At 51.6% G+C, this 22562-nt stretch overlaps 1 protein-coding gene across 1 annotated transcript in view; it reads left to right on the top strand.

The window, feature by feature from the left end:
* The window catches only part of DTX2 (deltex E3 ubiquitin ligase 2), a 38956-nt gene extending 17572 nt beyond the window's left edge, over positions 1 to 21384 (top strand). The window contains exons 4-9 of the mRNA XM_082492965.1: positions 3389 to 3447; positions 18515 to 18585; positions 19234 to 19392; positions 19479 to 19640; positions 20314 to 20403; positions 21033 to 21384. Of these exons, the coding sequence (XP_082349091.1) occupies positions 3389 to 3447; positions 18515 to 18585; positions 19234 to 19392; positions 19479 to 19640; positions 20314 to 20403; positions 21033 to 21257 (766 nt within the window). The 3' untranslated portion in view covers positions 21258 to 21384. The remainder of the gene's footprint in view (positions 1 to 3388; positions 3448 to 18514; positions 18586 to 19233; positions 19393 to 19478; positions 19641 to 20313; positions 20404 to 21032) is intronic.
* The last annotated feature ends 1178 nt before the right edge of the window (positions 21385 to 22562 follow it).

Genomic DNA, 22562 nt, shown 5'->3' with positions numbered 1-22562 from the left:
GCAGGTGGCTCAGTGGATCCCCGTCGTCTCTTTGCACTGCAGTGCTTGCTCTTGCACTGATGCTCTCCAGATCTTCCTTACCTGAGACCCCCACCAGCCTGCCGGCATCAAGTTTTCTCCTAACTGAGCCTGGCTTGAGTAAATCAGCAGGACCTCACCCCAGCCTGGCTCCGGTGCTTTCCCAAGAAGCCACTGCTGGTATTGCGATACTGTAGCTTGAGACTGAGCTGATGGACTAAATATGTCTATTTGGGACTAAATACGTCTATTCATGCTGCTTGTGAGCCTGCTTTTGGAGTCGAGGCACAGCCTGTGTTATACTACAGCAGCAATATCCTTTGTTGTCTCTTCCCCTTCCTCCTCCAAAACCAAAAACCCACTTCAAACCTGGCATAGGCTCTGAGTAAGCGTTTCTGCACCTTTTTTGACGTGTCAACGCTTCCTCCCACGCGCTGTAGCTGCAAATCTACCCAGGCAGTGTGGTGGTAGAGGTACCTCGAAGCAGTGTGGATTTCCCTTGATTTCATCAGCCATAGGTCTGGGCTTTCTGCAGATGTAAAAGAAATCACAGTGCGTGGCAGCCCCATGGGTACGCTCACACAGTGTAGAGCGGATGGGTCAGCACATCCTACGACGTTGTTAGCTGAGATGATGCTAACTGAATGTTAGCCTTTGTGAAATAAGAACTATTTGGTTTCTCCATCGTCACATCAGTTGGCTTAAAGCCTCCAGCAGTCAAAGCTGACACACTTTGCCGTTAAACCAGGAGTGCAGCTGATCAGTGACTGTTTCCTGGCTGATGGATAGTAGTTTATCTGCAGTGCACTCGTAGCTTCCAAAACTTGATTGTTTGCAAATTCATCACTTGCTTATCCATTTCTCTCTGCAAATCTCAAGGGCTCTTCTCACTTCATAGAAGCTCTGGTTCCCGAGTGACTTGGACTTGAGCCTTGCAATGCGGGAAAGAAGAGTGAAGAATTTCTCTGCTGGTCTTCTCGAAGCCTGGGTTCCAGTGATCTTCCCAGAGCAGCTGTGGGTTTCCTTTCTTCAACCTCAGGTGTAATGATCCTGTGCTGCATCCCTTTGGAAGGATCCCCTGCTGCCCATCTGCTTTCCTGGCAGAGCAGAAGGTTCAGTTTTGTGCTCTATTGTATTTTTACCTTCTGCGGAGAAGTGAAAGCACCCAAGGTGGCTGCTGTGCTTCGTGGTGTGACGATGAAGCACAAGCTCTTCAGTATCAGTCACAGACTGGGGTGCGGGGGTGCCCAGGCATTGTGGTGTCTTCTTGGCTGCTCAGTTGGAGGAGGAAAAGAGGGGAGGTCCAATGCCTCTCTGATTTTTTGGGGAGCAGATCTCTCAAGTTCCTTTTCGTTATCTGATCCTCAGATACCCTCCTTGTCTGCAGCTGGAGAGGGGCAGCCCTGCTACTAGCTGTTATCTGAAGAGGATCGTAGGAGCAGCAATGAAGCAAAGGGATGAGATAGAGGAGAAGGGAAATACCTGAGAAAGAGCTGTGATGAAAAGGCTGAATCAGGAAAGAAAAAAAAAGTCATAACAAGGAGTGACAGCAACTGATTCAAAGCCCTTGGAAATTGAGGGGAGGATTTCCACTGTATTCGGTGGGTTTGAATTGGGCTGTAGCGAGAACAATCTGTTGCATCACTTGGTTGGAAGACGGTTGCAAAATTTGGGGCAGCAGAGGGGAAAACACAATCTCTGAAAGAGACAGAAAGAAAACCTCTGTGGTCTGGAGAGCTTTTTAAGTGTCTGGAAGAGCTGGTCTCGCTTGGCCAGGCCGTCATTGCAGCGCCAAGCCCTGGGTCCTGCCCGGGGTTTTCTTCAGGGAGCTCAGCTATTTCTAACTGTGGCAGGTAGGAGAGGAGGGAGGTGGGGATACCTCCCTGTCCTGAAGGTGGAAGACAGCCATGTGTCACTCACAAATCCTTTCGGCTCTGGTCATTGTCATGGAAATGCAAAGATTTTAGTGAGGCTGAAGAGAGGGACCGATGTCTGTGATGCTATTTTGGGCATAGTGACAGCTTTTGCACCCCAGCTGGAGACAATTAGGTTTCCTCCTTAAATAGCGGATGACATTTGGGCACTTGACCACCTTAATCTGCTCTGTGAATTCCTAAGAAGCTGGCCAGGTTTGATATTATTTTGTGTGTTTTGGGGAGTCCTTTGAGGTGGTTGTCTGAATGCGCTGTGTGTGAACTGTAGCTGATGCGCATGAGCCTGCATCTATCACAGGCACCACCTGAGACAAAGTCCGTGGGTGGCTTCTCTGTGCCAGCGTGTTGGATTTCAAATGTTTCTGCTTTGCTCATGTGGCTCCAGCTTGCCTTCTCCTCTAGTGACCCCCACGTCAGCTTTCATGCTGCTGCTTACCCTTTCCTTCCTAACTCCTGCCCTCAGCTGAATGCGTGACCCTGGCTGCCCATGTATCCCAAACTAGCTTGAGGTGCAGCTGCCAAAACGCTGCCAAAACAAGTAGGTTAGGAACCTGAAGAGGATGTTTGGTGTCCAAATTCTCTTGATTTCCAAAGGAAGGTGGTTTGCAAACTCTTCTAAGTCTCTTTCAACCTTTCCTCCCTTGTCCCACATTTTTCAGTAACCCCGTGGATGCATAGGGAGAGTCAAGACTTGATTCTATTCAACTCGGGGCTGCAGCTGCATGTGTGAAAGTGCTTTTCTTGGCCTTTCTCTGCCTCAGTTTCCCCATATTGAAAGCAGTGGGGGGTGTGATAATGCTTGCTTCCTTTGATCTGTAGAGCTGCAGCTTCTCATACAGCATGGGGGTTCAGGCTTTGGTGAGCAGTGTTTTTCTGGTTGGAGACCAAGTGACCTGGAAGGTTTAAGATGAACTTTGTCCGCTGCATCCCAGCGGTTCCTGGCTACGTGCTCATGCCATGGACCTGCTGGTGCAGCGGTCTGTCGTAGCGCAGCTCGGCTGGTCATGGGAAGCTGTGCGGTGGAGCAGCAAGAGCAGGGATACCCCCGATCAGAGGAGGGTGGGCAGTGGGTTGACAACAGGGTCCACCAACAGACTTCAGCAAGAGAATGGGATGAGTCAGGCCCAGCATCCAGCCAGGAGGAGTTAGGGGTGGAGACAGCTACTTATAACATAAGTCTGAGGTCTGCTTTGGAGATAAGTAAACCTGCTAGATAGCTCTGGCAAAGACTGGGCTCCATAAATGTAGCTGCTGGACCAGCGGGTGAAGCGTTCATGGTGGGGGTCCCAGGTGGGGCTCATCTGAGCAATTAGTCCCCGTTAACGTATCCAGGGACCTGGCACTCAGGAGGGAACAGTGCGCTGCTGAATTGTCTCTATTTTGTTAGTTATTGCTCTGTACTGTTCAACTTCTCCCTTTTTCTTTTCTCTCTCCAGCGCCCCAAGCCTGCCAGTCAAGATGCCCAAACCCAGCAAGGTGAACCAGGCCCTGGCAGGTAAGGATCCCGCTCTGCTTTACCCGCTCTGTCCCAAGGGTTACGGGAACAAGTGGTTTACCTTTCTGTGGCACTTACTTTCCTTTGTTAGTTTTTAGGAAACTTGAAATGTCACTGGCATTTAGGGCTTTAGGCCCAAAGATTTTTCAGAAAGGCAAAAAGGGCAAATTTGTGGGGAGAATGGGATGATCAAACCTTAGTCTTTTTTTCCTCCTCGGTGCAGGGCATGAGGCTCTCAAAATGAGCAGGTTTGAGGGTTGGGTATTCATCTTCTCCCGTAGGTGTGGATGAGCAAGTAGCCGGGGGGGAAGAACATGCGGATCAAACTCAGTGCTAGCTGTTACTTGCTGCTTTTTCTTAAAGTCAAGGGGGAAGAGTGGTGTGAGATGGTGTGTGGTTTTTAATGTGATGATTTTTTTTTAACGTGGTTTTATTACAAAAGCTCAGGTGGTCTTAGCTTGAAAAATGATTGTGAAGCCTTGTCTTGGGGAAAGGAGGGGACAGAAGTTGAATCAGACGTTGTCTCCTGTGGCAGCAGAATAAAAGTTTGTTATCATCCGAACCTGTGAATACAATGCTAAATATACCTGAGGAGCGTGTCTGGGAGGGATGAAAGTGCCAGGTTTCAGTGCTCCTTTTCAGAGTAGATTTGCCTGTTAAACATGAAATGGCGTTGCCTTGAAAACAACAATTCATGCTTCCAGCTTTCAGTGGAAGCGATTCCATGCCAGAAACTGCCGGCGTGTTTGCTCTGTTTTGACTCAGCCAGCGCCAAACCACAGGACCCTGGTGTGGTGGTGCCTGGGGAGATGGGTGTTCTGCCAAGAGCAGATGTCTTCTCCATACTGACACCGACTGCTCACTCAAAGTCCTATCGTAACGTGGTAACCCGGGGTAGATGAGTGGAAAAGACCTGATGTATGGTATTTTCTGGGTTTTTCTGTACCTGTTTCAGATACTACAGAATATCTATTAACCCTGTCCTTCTTCTGGCTCTTGTCCATGCATGGTCTGTTGAGGTTGTTAGTTCCTTGGACACTGAACTTGGCTCCTGAGCAAGTGGAGTCAGCTGTGTTCTCACTTGTGGAGAAAATGGTTACCACCTTATTGCAGGAAAGGTGATGGTGCTTGGTCTTCTCCCAAGCATCAGGCTTTACCCTGCCTTAAAATGATCCCCAGAATTGATGTTTCCAGTTGTCTGATGTTATCACCATCGTGAAAACTGTGCCTTGCATGTCTGTATAGCCAAATGGGCACTGCGCAGAGACTAATCCTGAGTGTCCTCTGACAGCATGTAGCCCATCTGTCTCTCTCCATTAGCAAATCAGTCTTTAGAAATGAGGTGTAAAGTCAAGCTCAGACCTCCTCTAGGTGGATGCCCTGAGCAGAAGAACTCCCCTTGCTTATAAAAGCTCTGAATTTCATCCCCTGGCTATTAGCGCTGACTATGTAATTAGGTACTTAATCATGTAAAGGTAAATACAGCAAAGAACTGAAGAGTCCTGGTGAATCCAGGCTGCGTTAACGTTGTTAACTGATCTCGTTCTACATGTGCAAGTCATCCACTGTTAATTTGGAAGAGGTGAATACACATGGTCCACTTATGCCTTGTAGTGCCACGTTTAGATGTAAAAGGCTGCAGGAGGGGTCAGTAGAGTAAGCTATTTACCACCATTTAATAAAATAGAATGAAAAGGTTAAGCTTGTAATTGATATCTCTGTTGTTGGAGGCTGGGGGTGCAAAAGAGGGAATAATTATTCATTTTAATAATTTTTAGCTCTTCAGGAGGCAGCTAGCAAGAGACACGCTGAGTTGCAGGGGAGTGCAGAGGTGCGTGGTCACACTGCGGTGTGGTCAGCGCAGAAGCAATGCCCCGGGGCCAGCGTCTCCTTCAGATCCCGGTCTGCATAGGACACAGCTTTGATTGGCGCTGTGCTGCCTTCTGCCAAGTGTAACAGACCTCAGAGGTGCAAGGGAGGAGAAAAATCTGAATTTGAGTCTGTCTTTAAAGTCACATAGAAGCAGAGGAAAGATCTGGACAAGTTAATTAGCAAGCGAAAGGAAAATAAATCTCTGGGAACACTTCTGGTAAAAAGCAAGCAGCGGAGTTCTGGTAAAAAGGCCAAATTTTATCGACACGTAAATTGGTTGGGTCTTTAGGGACACCTTCTTCCCCTCTGTGCTCTGCGCTCTGTTTCTAGAACCTCTTCTGGGAAGTGGTATTTTGTTCATATTTAAAATCCTGCAGATGGTGTGTTTGAGTTACTTATTATTCAGGTTATTCTCTAACACACAGGCTGGGCCCATTTTGTTCCTCTGGTCCCCGCTGCATGACTGCTTCCTTCAGCATCAGTGGTGGAAAGGCAGGGGACCCAAGGGCTCTGTGATGACACGGGGGAGAGGGCAGTCTTGGATGGGAACTGAAGGCGGCTTTATTCTGGGAAGCGTGTCTAGAAGTCTCGCAACCTTTGGTCTCCATCCATCCCGAGGTGCCTCCCAGCAGCTTTGGCTCTGGTTTGAAGCAGGAGAGAGAAAACCCCTGAATTTTGTGGGTGATCTCATGAAATGCTGCAGGTGCATCTCTCTCTCGGATGCAGTGGGAACTTCAGGTGGATAAACAAGAGATGGGGGATTCTGCGGGTCTGAATGGGAAGCTGGGTTTTATTTTGTGTGATGAGTGCCTGGGGACTTGAGTAAGGGATTTGTAACACTGTCAACCCCGCGTCTTCTAGAAGCACTGCTTGGGATCCCAGAAATCATGAAGCTGATTTTAAAACCATGTTTTATACCAAAAAAAATAATTCCTTTTCCCTTGCTTTCTGCTATTTTAATACTTCAAGGTGCATGTGGAAACTTGTCTTTTAAGCTTTTTCTTTCCCCCTGAGTGTTTGGTTAGTATGGTGAAATGCCAGAGCAGAGGACTAAGCAAACTGTTGAACCACAGTGTTGGTGTTTAAGAATCAGCCGGACTAACGTCTTTTGGGAATAACGGAGTTTAGCTGGTGTGCCTCGGGGCTGGGGGGTGGACTGGGCAGTCATATGAAGGCCCTTTGAATACTATTTTTAAGATGAAGGCTGGAAATGAGCTTTTTGTTAAATGAAACCAAGTGTTTCTCATTCGCATGATTCCTAGAGCTGGGGCATTTGGGAGCATACTAACCATAATAATTTTGCTGGTGGATATAATCGTACAAATTAGCAATGCTTTTCTGAGACCTCATGGTATTTGAAGGTAAGCTCTGCCCTTTCCCTTCTACCTGCTTAAATCCAGGACTGGAACCAAAGGCGTACCAGTCTGAGGTGTGTGCAAATACAGATCAGTAGCCAGAGCCGGTGAGCAGAGGGGCGCGTTAGGTTGGGTATGTGAGCAAGTGTGTGGTCAACGCTCGTTACATTATGTAAGGCTGTTTTTCCCATGCTCAGCTTCTGCACAGGATATTACAAAAGTCCCTTATTTACATGGCAGGCTGAGAAAAGCTGGTGGATGTTGTCATAGCTCCAGTGAAAATAATTTTACCCCAGGGAGTCAGTAACGTTGTACTTCTGGCCAAATAGATGCTTTGAGCAAGAGAAAGAGGCAGTTCTCTGCATGTGGTTGTTGCACACATCCATAGGATCGGATCAGATGCCAAAGGATGCTGTGCAGGGCTTTCTGACTCTTCCCTTCTGCAGTCATAGAAACCCGGTGGCCAACAGAAAGTGTGAACATATTAAAGAATATTTTTCAGGCTTCGGGGGTAGCTAGTGAGCAGCAGGAACTCTTGCAGGAATGTTTGGGTGTCCAAAGCAGTCTTGGTCTGGGCAAGCTTATCTTGTTGCAGCTTGGCCCTTGAGTATTCAGGTGAGAATTCGTCCAGGTCTATGGCCACATTTACTCCTGATGTAACTCCAGGGATGCCTACAACAAGTTCTGAATTGAAATTGTGTCCACAGGTCAGAATGGGAGAATCGATCTGCAGCTGTGATGTGTGTCTGTGTATTGTTCTGGCACTTGGTATGAACACACACACCCACGTAAGGCTTGGATCAGAGGAGATCCCTTACTGGGGACTCTCATCACCAAACTAGTGGGAGGATTGTTAGATGCTGAGATTTCCAGTATTGTATTAGAATTTTAAAGGAGGCATTGCTGCTGGGTTTTGAGAAGAGCCAGAACAGCAATACAACATCAGAACGTCCCCTTTTTGAATGCTCTCTTGATTTGAATCTGCAGAAGATGATTCATTGTGTGTCTCTCCAAAGGCAGCAGAAGGTAAAAGTGGAAAATTACCTTTTGTTGCCCAATGTAAGATTGTCCATGGGGAGAACATTTGCTTGGGGTAACTCTCCTGGTTCCCATTTCCCTGTGCTGTGTGTCTGCATGGAGTTGTAGATGCGTTTGCAGCTTATAAAATGAAAGTAAGTTCCTGGAATAAATGTTTATTTTCTTTGCGTTGATTCGTGATGCTGGCAGGCAGTTTTGGACCTGTTATTCCAGGTATGAGAGGGGCTGTGTTAGAAGGTAACTGAACTCAGCTGAGGTTCTGTGGCTTGTGCTCTTCACTGATTTTTGAAGGCAACATTTCGCCCTCCGCCATTAAGAGTCTGAAGTCGGTTGTGCAGCCTCTGCTTCTGTCGTGTTCTTTTTTTTTTTTTTTAAAGAAATGGGCTCTGCATGTTAATATTAACGAGATAGTATTGATCTCTTAAGAAGGAAGCATTAATTTTGCATTTGCCTATCAGTCAGCTGTGCGTAGGTGGTGATAATCCCTGTTAGTCTTTGGACGTGCTTTTCAAATGTCAGTCTTTGCAATCAGTGCTATTGCACTGCTTAGAAGCAGGTTTTTTTGGAGACAACTTTACCGTTTCCTTTTCTGCACCGATTTTGGGGAAATGCATTTTGCAGCCTCGGTGGGGTCGGGCTGTCTGAGATGATCTCCCCCAGCCATGGGCAGGTCCAGCATCTTGCCCGTTTCTCAAGAACGCTGTTCCTTTGGGCGCTCTAATCAGCAGGAGTTGATACTGCTCTGCTGGGAATACCTCTGACTGTCCTTGAACCTGCTGAAAGGGGAAGGTACCTACCTGGCGCCCATGCAGGCGGCAGCTTTGGTGCCGTTTCTGGGCTTCAGGTGTTCAGTTGTTCTCACTCATTCAAAAAGCAAGTCACTTTTGTTATGGGAACATTCCTTAAGGCTCCTTGGGAGTAGAGGACTGCTGGCTTAGGCCAGGGTTGAGAGCACACAACAGTCTTGTGGTCTTTAGTTCAAGACTGAAAGGAGGTTATTTTGATTGTGAAATTTATGGATCGGATATTAAGTTAGGGGCCTGCTGGCTTGTACCGGCCTCAGGGCCTCTCCTCGGCTGTACCTGCTGGGAAGAGCCTGGTGCTGTCAGTTGAGCGAGGGATACGAACCCAGTGCTTCCATGCTTTGAAGATCCTCCTCTGGCCCTGCAGCTCCTGGGAACTGGGGGGGGCTACACCTCGGATCTAGACCAACGGTGGTACCTAATGTCATCCATGGCTGCCTGGTTTGGTGTTACCTATTTCTATGTGGAAGCATGTGGTTTCCCCATGTGTTGGGCAGCCCGGTCTTCTGACCAGACCAGCTCTGCCAGAGGTTCTTGGATAACCCTTGGGAAATTACTTCATCCATCTACACCCCTCTCGCTGTCTTGTGAAACCCTTTCTGTCTGTCTTTGGTCCTTAGATGAGAAAGTTTTAGTTAAAAGCATCCAACTTTGTGTATCAAGAAAGGACCTGGACAGTTTCTGGAATATTTATTGTGCTTAGAACTTACGTGAAGGAGATGCAAAATGCAGTTGACACTGCTTAGGGATGATTCTGCTTGTGGGGCATTTACACAGGCTTTGTGCAGGGGATTTCTAGTCACAAGGTGCAGGTTCTTGACTGGTTGCGTATTTGAGAGAAAATAGTCTTACTGCTTGCACACAAAGCTAGCTGATGCTTCCCCTCATAACTCGATTTTCAGTCATGTGTGGGCAAGGTACCTCATTTTTGTCCGGACAAACGTGCTCTTCTATCTTCCTTTCTCAACCTGGCTGAGCAGGGGCTTGAAAACAGAAAAACCTGAGAAATCTCAGCTATGGCCTTGAATTACTGTGCAGGATGCTGTCAAGAATTTCCATAGTGACAGGATGCGGTGTTGCATGGTCTACTCTCGGAGGCAAGTTTTGGGGTAACGCTGGCTTTTAGGTTGTGTGCTGTTGGTTTGCGACCAGAAGCATTTATTATTTTTTTTTTTAGTTCTGGCGATGGCTGTTGCAGGTGGGAAGTTGCTTCTTGGGAAAGCAAAGGCAGGTGTTTTCCTGAATGTAAGTTTAACAGCAGTGTGCTACCTTAGAAATGTTATGACTTGTAACTGGCCTGTATTTCACAGGCAAACATCGTGTTAGATCAGCATGATCAGTCCTGTAGCTCTCTGCGTGCCAATTTTACCTTCAGGGAATGGCTGTCCTTTTTAATGATTCATTAGCTTTAACAAACTGCATCCCATGGATACAGCTGGCTGGGAATGGGGGAGGGCAAGAATGGCATTGCAGCTGGGGGTGCTAGGAAAAACTGGAGTGCCGAGGAGGAGATGGCGTGGGGTGAGCGTGGGGGCTGCCACCGTGGGGCTGTCCTGGCAGGGGACTGAGTGGGGCAGCTCCAGCCCATGGTCAGCCCGGCACTACCGCAGTGTTTGAAGGCAGTTAAGCTGCACTCTGGGGATCGGTTTGGTGTGATACCTTTGAAACGCGTAGCTTTAGCAGGGAGAGTAGCCAAGCAGGACCTTTAGGGGTTGCAGGTGATGCCCCTCGTCCTTAGCGTCAGGGCTGCGGTGAGCAGGAGGACTTTGCACCCCAGCAGAGTCAATGCCTGAGGAGCCCTATAGCTAAGGTAAAGAGGAAGGTCCTGTTCACCCACCAGCTCAGAGGGTCACAGGCAAGACGTATACCCACGTTTTCCCCGCTTTAATCTGCTGCCTGGGTTCCCCCCTCTAAAAGCGTCTGGATCACATTCTTGTGCTGACTCCAACCCCGTTGCCTCTCAGATGTTTTACGTCCTCTGAATGAAGGGCTTGGGTTTTGTTTTATTTTATCTTTTTAATTTTCTTTGAAAGGTTAAAGGTTTTTTTTTTAATGAATGTGTTTCCCCATTGTCTCCTTCCTGCATGTTGATCTCGTACCCACTGTAGGCATGACGGCTATTCTGATGTCAGCCGCTGGACTCCCCGTGCACCTCACCTGTGTGCCGCAAGCTGCCAGCACCCATAAAGCCACTAAAAAACACAGCTCAGTTAAGGAGGGGAGGAAAGTGTCCAAGAAAGGTAGTTCCTGCTCAAACTCTGATATTTGCTTCCATCTCCTTCTCTTTATCTCTCTGCACTTGTTCTGCCTCCCTCCTTTCCTCTTGTCTCTTCCCTCCACCCTCTTGGCTTTTCTGATTTGACTGATGATGTTCGTCCCACCAAGGGGAGAAGCAGGGTGCGTCTCCTCTGGCCTGCACAGTCTCTGACAGACTGTAAAATAAGATGATAAAGTAGACCCTGTCCTGTGGTAGCTCTGCTTGTTTCCATCAGTCATTAAAGCTGGAGCAGCCCAGTTGTTCTCTGTGCATGTCAGAGACTCCTGCAGCCTCCCCCATGGTCCCACCAAACCCTCTTGGGGAGCCCTGGGAATCTGTGTACCAGGACCTTCTATCGCTCATTGGTGGGACAAGTCTAGGAGCTGAGGGACCATCAAGGAGAGCATTTAATCCATAGGTGCTCTCAAGGGAAGGTCTGCTTGTGAGCCATGCTTGTCACGGTTGAGTCATGAGATGAGAAGGATCTTCCAGACAAGCAGGCTCCTGAGTCATACAGGGCTTTCAAGGTCGAATTGCAGAGGATTTGTTCGCTCCACCCCTGTCTGGGGTGGAAGGGAGTGGAGTGGAGCGCTCTCAGGTGGATGTGCCCTGGCAGGAAGGGCTGGGTTACCCCAGCTCTCCTGCTGAGCTGAGCCACCTCCAGGGCAGGGCCTTCATTTCTCCTCTTCATATCTCGCTGGCATCCCGCACCGTTGCAGAGTCTGTGGGCTCCCAATTTAGAGCCTGGGTCCCATCCGTGTATAGCAGCCCTGGGACTCTACGTGGGTAGGTGTGAGTCCAGCCTGGTGTAGCTGTAGAGGTTGTTTGGCAGCCCTGGCAGAGGCATCCGGGGGTGGTCAACCACCACCAAACCTAAGGTGCTTTCCCTGTCAGATAAGTGACAGGGGGGACTGGAGGTGGGTTGTTGTTCAACATGGGGATGCCTGTGTTTAAGAAAGAGGAAAGAGCCCTGAGGTGGAGGGGAGGAGGCATCTGGCTGTCTCGGGGCAGGGGGAGGGGGTTGTTGGTGCCAGTATCTCTCTCCTTGGAGTCCGTGCGTGCAGTGAGGAGCCTTGATGGGGAAATGAGGTCCAAACTCGTCTGAAGGAGGCAGGAAGAGTGGTAGAAGGAAAAAAGAAAAATAGAAATTAAATGCAGAGGGAGGTATCTTGCAGAAATGCATTATGGAGGGAGCTGGGAGGAGGAGATGCAAAAGGAGGGAGAGAGCAAATGTGGAGTAGGATGTGTGATAGAGGGGGAGGAGAAAGCAGGGGGCGGCAGGAGAAGCAGCAAAGAACAGGAGGAGCGAAGGAGAATGGGCGGTGAAGGAGAGGAGCCGAGCGGAGGTGTGTGGCAGAGGGTCTGGATGAGGATCTCGCTCCGCAGAGCCAGCTGGCATGGCAGTGGGGTAACGCCGGCTCCTGGTGCTTCCCTCCTGGCGCTGGCAGCATCTGTGCAGCCCTCCACAGCCGGGGGTGAGGGCTGGGTGGTGGGGACCCCCTGGGAACAGTACCAAAACAGAGCTGCAGAGAGGCCAGGTCCTCCTGCAGAGATGTTGCCTTGCCCCGGTTACTGGAGGAGCCTGAAAAACAGAGGGTCAGGCCTGCCATTGGTGTTGGCCACCAGGTGCTGGTTAGTGACATGAAACTAGCTGTATTTAGAGCAAGAGGTGGTCATAGACACACAGCCCTGCTCCTCTGCAGTCCCCCCACCATGCAGTGTGGCTGGCTGTTGCCTTCTCCTTGGTGGGGTCTGTCGGTACCTGGCTCTGTGCCGCTTGCAGCATCCATCCCCTCCCTGGCATGGAGGAGATGCGGGTGCAAGCAACAGGGATGCTTGCAGGAGTGTGATGTTGCGACGTCTGAGCAGGGTGAGGAGAATAGCAACACAGAGCATGAAACAGGGCGGGTGGGGAGGATGGGAGGTGGGCTGGGGGGGGTTAGATATCTGCCGGGGGAGCAGAGGGGTGGCTGTAGCCCCGTGGGGGGTCACGCATCCCATCAGCAGCACCTCTTCCTTCCTGAGATGCGGGTTCCTCAGCGCTTGCTGCATCACCCAGGAGCACACGCGTGTTGCCTGATGCACTGCTGAGCCGAACCTGGACCAAAGGACAAAGGCTGGGTGTGCTGGGGCAGGGTCGGCTCCAGCCCCGGCCCCCGGGGGTGTTCGGGCAGCTGGCTCAGCCCCTGGGCTGTGCCTGGAGAGCCAGGCTGCCACCTCCCTGCCAGCTCGCCAATGCCACCCACTGGGGCCAGGACACCTCTGGCCTGGGGAGCAGAGAGGGGAAAGGAGGGACAGGGTGGCATCTGTGACAGGGCCACCAAGCAGCTGCTCTTCCTATCTGGCGTGGCAGGATTTGGCCCAGCCATCCTGCTGCAGAGGAGACTTTGCCAGCTCTGCCCTTTCCAGTGCTGACTGGTGAGAAGGGGGTGCCTTTCTCTGTTTGTTTGCTATGATCCCCCCTCTCCTTTTAGAAAGCGAGATGCCCTTTGGGGGCAGGGAGGCCGCTCCTGCCAGAGTACGTGACTCCAGGGGTGAAGAGGGTGCTCAGTCCCTCCTGGGAACAAGCTGTATTTGTACAACACCCCTCCTGGCTCAGGAACACTGTTCTGCAGTGGAAGCAGTGAGCCCGACTTTCGGTCAAACTGTTCTTTTTTCCCTTTACAGACCCTGAAAAGCTGCCAACAGGCAGAGATGGGCCCTTTTTGTGCCCTGAATTTCTGCATCGTGTGCCCTTTCCCCTCCCACACCCCTCTGGGATTTCCCAATACGGAGAGCTCTAGCGAGAGCTAGAAATCCAGGAACATCAGTGTGCTCGGTACAACCAGCTGGTGCCAAAATAGGCGGTGGTGGGTGCAGCATCTCCCTGCTGAACCCCTTCTCGCTCCCTCCTGCTGCTGCACACCCTGGCTGCACATGGGTCGAGGCGCCGCTCATGGAATTGCAGCCAGCCTGGTGAATAGCTGGGTTGTGTTAAACAAAGGTGCTAATTAGTCAGGACTCATTAACGTTGTTGCCGTTCTGGCAGTGATGTCTCTGGCGCAGACGAGCGCTGCGCTGTGGGTGCTGCAGGTCTCGGGGAAGCCGTAGTCTCCGGGCAGGCACTGCGCTATCGGTGCTGGCACACGGCCTGTGGCAGCATCTGCCATCCTGATGGATCAGCGCTGCCAGCACGGCACTGCGCTTCCTGGGGCTGCTGCAGCCGCTGCCTCGCGCCAGCGCTGCTGACTGCGCGCTCGGAGCAGGCTGAGACCCCACCGGCTCTCTGGGAGGGAGGCAAGCGGCTTGTCCGGCTCTCTGCGAGCGCTGCCGTGCTGCTCAGGTGTGGAGGTGGTTTCTGCGGAGGGGAACCGAAGGGAGAAGGTGTTGGTTTGGGTCTGGTGTGCCACTTGGTACCCTCTCGACTGATGGGATCACCATCTGCTTTTCCCCTGGCTTGGAGGTTTCCCTGCATGTCTTCTCTGGGATGGGCAGTCTCATGTGGAGCGCTGCAGTACAGAGGGAGAGGAGATGAGCGCACTCATCCTTCCCTACCAAGCACGATGGGATCTGGCTGGGTGAGGGGAGTAATCCCAGCTGATTCTGCGCCCTGTACGTCTGTCTGTCTGCAGCTGGGACCATGCCAGTGCCTATGGGATGGGTGGGACTGGGGAGCCCCTCGGAGTTGGGGAAACTCACCGTTCCCATGGAGGACCATCTGCTGAAGGAGACAGGCTGCAGTAACAGGGATGCTCTGTGTCATGACCAGAGCAGCCTGGTTGTCTGCTTATCCTGCTGAAATGCTAAATGTAGAGAAACCTGCTTTTTAACACCAAATCTCTCACCTTCCTGATCCCTGGGCAGCACTTTTAGGTATTGTGGCCCATAGGTCCAGCCTTTGTGAGTCCAGGGAACAGAGGGCAGAGGTGATCAGAGTTGGGTGACTGTCCATGACAATAACTGGAAACAACCGGTGTCTGGCCTGCATAGGGTATCAAAAAAGAGAGTCTGATGCTAACCATATGGCTCGCTTTGGGTTACAGAAGGAGGCATGTTACTGCTGCAAGCATTTGGTTGCTGAGGAAGGATTCAAAACACATCTGTTAAATGTTGCCCATAGAAAGCCCTTGCCTCAGCAAGCAACTTATTATCTACAGGGAGGAAGGGGAAGCATTAAAAAAAAAATCGTTATTCCTCTCTTTGTAAACGAAAGAATGGTAAACATTCCTTCGCATCCCAGATAAATCAATAGCAGAGCATTGGGCCAGCTGGTGATAAACAGCATCGGTCAATTCTGCTATTGCATTTTCAATCTGCTATTAAATCCTGAAAACTCCGGGGACTGAACAGGCTCTGATCCCAAGGCACAGCTAGAACAAAGATTTGGAGGCAAACACTTTTATGGAGCAAATGGCCCAGTAAGGAAGTGATTTGTGCGCTGAAGCATACGTGGCTCGTTTCGTGGCGGGTGCTGTGCCTGCTGGCCTGCTTCTGGTTCCCTTCTGTGCTGCTGGGATGTGGCCTGCCAGATGTGCTGGTCTGCCCAAGGAAGAGCCTTTCTTCTGAGGCAAGGAAGGCTGTGTGGGCTTTGTTACCTGTGCTGAAATCAAGTTCTCAGCATCGAAAGGCTTCCTTGGGACTGGACATTCAAGCGCTTGCAGCTGGCAACAGATTTTCTAAAGCATCTGGGCTCTCCAGCCCTTTCTCTCTCCAGCCCACCTCAGTGGATCTAAATGCATCAGAGCTTTATCACAGCAAACTTAGAAGAACAAATCAGAGATGCCACAATGCAAACCCCTCAGGTGTGGGTTTCCTAAGGGTGGCTGAGGGCTGCATCACCCTTTTCTGCCTGTCTGATTGCCCCCAGCTCCATCCCGATGCCAGCTGGTGAGGTGGTGTGATGCCATTTGCTTTGCCCAAAATCCCTGCTGAACCCCACAGACTCTGCAAAGAGCTTTCCCTGGGATTTTTGTCTCCTTTCATTGATTTGATGTGAATGAGCCTGGCCGGTTCTTGGGCAAGTCATCTCTTCGTTTCTCTGAGCTGCTACAGAGGAAGGAAAATCAACAGCGAGAGAAATGCACAGCAGGGGCTGCAGGGAAGGAGTGTCCTCCACTGTCCTGAAGGAGGTGAATTGCTCTGTAGCTGCTCAGATGTGCTGTGCAGGTGGGAGCAGGTGAGCTGGGGCCTTCTGCCAAGTTCTGGGCAGGCATTGCTGCTGGTGTGACACACCGTCTCTTCTCGCTTCCCTCCCTGTCTTCACCGCCTTGTCTGTGCATCTCTTTGGCATTGCTTTCTCCAGCCCATAGCCAGAGGAGACAAGAAGGTCACTTCAACAAGAGCCACCTGCAAAACACAGTCCAGATGGCGAAGGACTTTGGTGGTCAGTCTGGTAGGTACATGGGATCCTCAAGAATGAGACCATTTGTGGTCATCATGATCAGGTACTCGTGGAAGCAGATGGAGTTAACGGTGGATAGCAGCTAGCCTGGCTCACATGGTCCTCTCCAAAACCTGCAGAGCAGAAGAACCTGAAGCCTCTGTCTCCCATGTGACCATGAAAGTCTTGGGCTTGCAGACTAGAGCCTGGTGCTAACTGCCACAGGTGGAAAGTGCCACCCTGTGTTTGCCAGCCTGGAGTGGGGACATCACAGATCGCACAGCTGGGAGGGCTTCAGGCGCAGTGAGCACTGAGCTGAGCTCTGACCATGAGCTGGGACAGTTCAGACTGATCATATCCCTTGTGACTCATTTCTGGCTGGTGGCTCTTGATCTGCTGCGTGCGAGCAAGGTCCCAGCAGAGAGGATTCCTGGACCCGTTTCTCTCCTGTGGAAAAAACAAGACAAGAACCCACGTTCCCTGCGAGATCTGCTGATGAGGGGTTGAAGCAGCTCCTGGCGCTGCTGAGCGCTTGGCCTGAGAGCCGGAAGGCTGGGGCTTGCCCAGGCTCCTGTTTGTCTCCTGCGCTTCTTGTGGCAGTTCTTGGAAATGCTTTTCCAGGGAATTTTGCATGCCCCTGAAGTGGAAAACACTTGCTTCTGTGTTGCTTTTTGGCTTAATGCTTATTTTATCCTCTTACCGCCTCCTGGCTAAGAGTCTCCAGAGGGTGATCCTCGCAGCCCTGCTCTGCCTGAAATGTCAGGCATCTCTCCTCGTGTCGGCACCAGCAGTCAGAGGGAGCATCCCTTCACCTTGTGGGCTCCTTTTCTCGCTCTGTGTGCTCAGTCATACCTTCCTCCCACTACTGCTGCCAGAAATCATGTGTTTCAGGATGGCCAGGAATCCCCTTCTGAAAATAACTCATCATAGTGACTGTGCCTTCGTTAGGAGAGTCCAACTCCCAGTTCATCAATCTTCCTTAGCTGAACGATTTTTCCACCCACATTTGCTCTCTGCCTCACTCTCTTCTGTTGCCCTGAGCTAGTTTGGCTGCAACGGAAAGGCGTCTCTTCCCTTGTTGCATCTCGCCCAGCTGTCTGTGCTGCAGGGCGACCTCGTGCTCTCTGTCGAGGTGCCCCCGTAGCACTAGCTGCTTGCGGAGGTGGCGTTCATGGGAACAAGGCGTTCCTGCGTGATACAGGATCTGTGCCATCCAGGTCTTTGCCTGTTTAATGACACCCGTGGCATGTGAGCACTCCCTCCCTTACAGTGGTTATCCAGAAAATAGCACCCACCCCTTCCTCCTGGTGACAGAGGCTGCTTTTTTGGATGGCAGAACAGCTCAGTGCTGGTTCCAGTGTGGCTGTCTCATGATGCTTTTTCAACCAGAGAGGCAATGCTTGTGAGCCCTCCCATCTTCCTTGAAAGCACCCAAGTGGATGGCGAGGGCTGAAGATACATGTCATGCAGTACACTAGGCAGCTAGAAGAGGATGGGCTGGGAGTTGAGGTGGCTGCTGATGCTCTCAGCGATAACTTGCTCTGGGTATTGTGTGATGTTTGTTGCTTAATCCCATAACGCCTCTGATGGGGACCAGGCTGCCAGTGCTGGTGGGCTGCTCGGGTGCCCGTGCCTCGGGGAGAAGGGATTATATTTAGGAAAATGCCAAGGTTTCGGTGTCGTGTGCTGCAAGTAGGGTACCTGTTATAAAGCTGGTTTGTTTTATATACCCTGTGACTTGTGCCTGTGTCTTGCTGGATGCAAGGATGTGGAAGTTTGAGAGAAAGGCTGTTATTTTGTGCTAAAGTTGTGAGGCTCATACTACTATACTCAAAACGGGGCCTGAAGCTTAGTGTATTGCTGGGTCTCTCCTTATCAGGTGCCAGCTGCAGGGTGTGAGAAAGTCCCATGTCAGCTGGGGCCACGTGGGAATGCCTTTTTCTCCTTTGACGACGCAGATGATGCAATCCTCTATCCCAGTGTCCTTGGGTTGAGTTTGATCCTAGCTGGCCTCTGGTGTGCACAAAGAAAGTCCAGCTGGGACCCGGCTGGCATCATTTCGGGTACATGGGGAGAACTGGAGCGCAGCAGCTTCAGGCAGACCCCTGGGTGTATGGCACAGGGCACCAACGTCTGCTGGTGCGTTCTATCTGCGGCACTCAAGTGCTAGTGGTAGCCGTTTCTGATAGCAAAGCCTTTGCAGGGCTTGTAGGGATCAGTTGGAGCAGCCTCTTTTCCCCCTCTAACCCCAACCTTTCTCCTTGGTGTCCTGGCCAGTGACTTGCTTGTCCCCCTTCTCTCTAGCTCACTCTGCACGTGCCTGTCATATCTCACAGCATATCTGATTTCTTCTTCTCTCTTTTTCTCATCTCTTCTTGCACAGCAACACCAACTGAGCCAGAGGCAGTGGTGAAGAAGTACCTGGAAGAGGTGAAGGGTTCTCCTGCTGATGAGGTGAGAGGACAGTGAAGCGACTCCAGCTTGCCCAGTGACCTGTTCACTGGGGTGCTGTGATAACCACAGCAATGCCTGAGGACCATCCTTCCTTGGGCATCCCGTGTGGCAGATACTGCTGCTTGCAGTGACACTGCTGACACTGGGTGCAGAGGCCTCAGCACTGCCTGAAGCTCACACATGGTAACTGGTGATTTGTCCTCATCAGAGGACTGTGACAGAGAAAGCACGGTGTGGGTTGAGTAGCTAATCCTGGCAATGCCTCCCCATTCCCCTTGGAGCTGGCTGTGGGGCCTGGGGTGGAGGAGGGAGTTTGGCTTTGGTCTCCTCTCAATGCTCATAGAAGTCAAAACTATGGAGATCAAAACCCTGTGTTGGAGCTCTGTAGAGGAGCAGGACATACCCATACTCGGTTCCGTCTCTGAGTGATGGCAGCTTTTCCTGTGCTGTCCGGGAGGTGGTGGAGTGGGGTGATACTGGCCAGCCAAGGAAACCTGTCTCTGTGCCCTTGAACCTCACAGGGGAGGATTAAAGTTGAAGGCAAATCTTCCTGAAGCATCCTTGGTCACTTCCTTGGTGGGTCAGTCATTATGATCAGCCCGTGCTTGCACTACACAGTCATTTTCTCCTTTTTGTCTTGGACTCCAGGACTGTATCATCTGCATGGAGAAGCTCTCCTCCCCCTCAGGTTATGGCGACACATGCGAGGGCAGCACGATCAAGCCAGAGGCTGTTGGTCGTCTGACAAATTGCCAGCACTCCTTCCACATGCTCTGCATGCTGGCCATGTACTCCAACGGGAACAAGGTACCGAGCTGGCCCATCCCCACCAGGTCCCTGTGCCAAGGTGACTTGGCTGTGGAGCTCTGATGTCTGCTTCTCTCTCCCCACAGGATGGGAGTTTGCAGTGCCCCTCTTGTAAAACCATCTACGGAGAGAAAACCGGTATTCAGCCCAAAGGGAAGATGGAGGTCTCCACTTTTCCCCAGTCCCTCCCTGGCCACAAGGACTGTGGGACAATCCAGATCGTGTATCACATCAGCAGAGGCATCCAGGTGAGTGCACAGAGTACTTGCAGGAACAGCTGCTGCTGGATAGCACAAGCTGTGGGAGCCTGCTAGAAGGGTGTTGGGATCCAGTAGAGTACCTGCTGAGCAGCCTGAGGTGCTTGGAGCCAGCAGCTGCACTGGCCGTTCTTCAACGTATGGGTTGAGTCTCCTCCATGAAAGATGTTTTCCCACTTTGAGAGTGGCCCCAGGGTCTACAACAGCCTTTCACGTGCAGTAAAGACTAATGTCAGCGTGAAGCAGGGAGGAGACTCAGCCCGTGCTCACAAGGTGGGAGAAATCCCAACACCTGGTTTCACAACCCATGTCTGAGGTTTTGGTGGTTGCAGTGAGCTTGCAAAGGTTTGAGCTGGGTGGTCTTTCTAGGGTGTCATTAGACCACATGGAAGAAGCTGTGGTTTGGGGCTGTGTCCCACCAGAATTTAAGTAGTCTGAAGAGTTGGCTTTGTATCGCAGCAGGAGGCTGCTCTTGGAGGACCCGTGATACTAGCATGTCCCATAAGAACAAGTCAAATTACCTCATACTCATGATCAGCAACACCTTGCTGCTTCTACTTGGAAGAGCTGATTTGAGATGGGTCTATGTCAAATCCTGCTGCTGAGGTGTCTAACTCATATGAAGGTGGATGTGTCCATGCTAATTATATCTTATCTGTTGCAGGGCCCTGAGCACCCCAACCCTGGGATGCCTTACACAGCAAGAGGCTTTCCTCGCTATTGTTATCTACCAGACAACGAGAAGGGCAGAAAGGTAAAGTCTCACACCCTGATAACGTGACCCTTCTCAGGTTGTCTCTTGGCCCTGCATCAGTGGATTGCCACAGCAGGGTTGCTTTTGGGAGCTGTTCCCATGGTTCTAACCAGCTATTCTTGGTAGTTGTCCATGCTGTTGGTTCCTTAGGTGTATTTGTAATCCCTCTGCCTGTGAAGGTCTTTGCTGCTTCTTCACAGCTTTGACCGTGAAGATTTGTTCTCCTTCGTCCCTTTACTAAGCAAAATCCCATGTGATCTTTTGGGAAGACACTCCTGGCCTTTCTTGGGCTATGCAGTTACAAGGGTTTGCACTGAGAACCTCTGAGCTTGGGAAGTCTGTCTGCTAGCTCTTCCCATCCCCGTTTCCTGTGGGTTGGTGTGTTTGTCTCAACTTGTGCCAGTATTTTTCAATACTGGAAGACCAGCGTGTGCAGGGAATGGTCCTTGCCATCAGGGTCACCACATGGGTAACTGGGAGGTGAGGGAGATCCCTTCTGATGCTGGGATCTTTGGTTTCCCCCTGCTACAGCAGGGATTTAGATTGTTGAGCTTCTGATAAGCTGCTTTCATGGCTCAAGTTTCCTAGGTGTTGAAAGCCAGCTTTGTTTTTTTTCCTTCCACCTCTAGGTCCTGGAGCTCCTCAGGGTGGCCTGGAAGAGACGTCTGATTTTCACAGTGGGTACCTCCAGTACCACCGGCGAGAGCAACACGGTGGTGTGGAATGAGATCCACCACAAGACAGAGATGGACACGAACCTGAGCGGCCACGGCTACCCTGACCCCAACTACCTGGACAATGTGCTGGCGGAGCTGGCCGCGCAGGGTGTCACCGAGGACTGCCTGAGACAATGAGCTGGGGTGGGGACCCGGCTGTGCCGTGCACGTGTCGGGGGGGCCCACCTAGTGCACTTATTCCTGTTGCCTTAAGTTCCTGTGTCTGACCGCCTGTCACACTGAGCAATAACACTGTACTGCGGCAGCCCTGCCTGCTCTCTACAGTCTTTTTTTTTCGGAAGGGAAGGATATTTTTGTAGAAACTGCACTTGTGTCTCTGGGTGGGCTTGATGGCCACATCTGGGACGGGCTGGGAGAGTGGTCCTGAGGTCGCACACCCACTTGGGAAGGCAGAACCTTGCGCTGGGAACGCTTGGGGACAGGACGAGGAGAGGGAGGGTGTCTTGCTCCCGCTAGACCAGTTGGAGAGCACATGAGGGCCTCCCACCGGCACACCGCAGCTCCCCGTGTCTGAGGCACCTCTTACGGCGAAGCCTCCTCCCTCCGGCCCCTGTATCTCTGCTTGGTGGTAATAAACACTTCATTTCCACAGCAAGTGGCTGCTTGGCCTTCAAGCTGCCTAATGGCTTGGGGTGCCTCCCCTTCTCGGGAGCCCTCTCTGGAGGTCCACCCTGCGCCACAGAGCTGGGGCTGCACCATCCAGCCAGGAGAAAGGAGGGAAAGCTCAGCTCTGCTGGACGGACACAAATTTCTGCGGGAGCGGGACACGGGGTGCTGGTCCCAGGGGTTGGAGGTTGCAGCTTGTTAGTGCTTCAGCCGCTGGAGCCTAGTGGTCTGTGGCCACGGTGCCAGCAGAGGTGACCCGGTGGGATTTAGCAGTGTCCATCCTAGGGGAAGCCGCAGCCCCTGCTCTTGCCGTGAGCTGCCTGAAGCCCTTCTGGTAGGACCTGAACCTCTTTTCTTTCCCCCCTCCTCTCTCAGGTGAAATTGGCAGCGTTTCGGGGCCGTTTGCGCTCGGTGAAGCCTCTGCAGGGAGGAGGCTGTTCAACCGCTTTGTGCTGCTGCTGCAGGGAGCGCTGGTGCCACCAGGCGGTGACAGGCCACCTTCCTGCCCGCCTCTGCTGCCGGCTGGGCGGTGGTGGCAGCGGTGCCAGGCACGCTCCTGCACCATGAGCTCTGCCCGCTGCGGGTGCTACCACCCTGTGAAAGGGATACTGCCCCAGTCTTGGTGGCCTTGCTGCGTGTTGTCCCCAGGCTTTGTTGTCACCTGGTAAGCTGGTCTTTCGAAGAGCTGGTTTTGGCTGTTCCCTTCCCTGTGGCCACCAGCCTCAGCTGCGAGTCCTTGGAGCTCTGCCCACGTTAAATCCCTTTGGCACAAAAGAGCCCCTGGTGCCATCTGCCATTTCACCCCCTTACCAGGAG

This window comes from Vanellus vanellus (genome assembly GCF_965231255.1).
Source record: "Vanellus vanellus genome assembly, chromosome: 19".
Classification (NCBI taxonomy): Eukaryota; Metazoa; Chordata; class Aves; order Charadriiformes; family Charadriidae; genus Vanellus; species Vanellus vanellus.
This window is presented reverse-complemented; position numbering and strand designations above follow the sequence as displayed.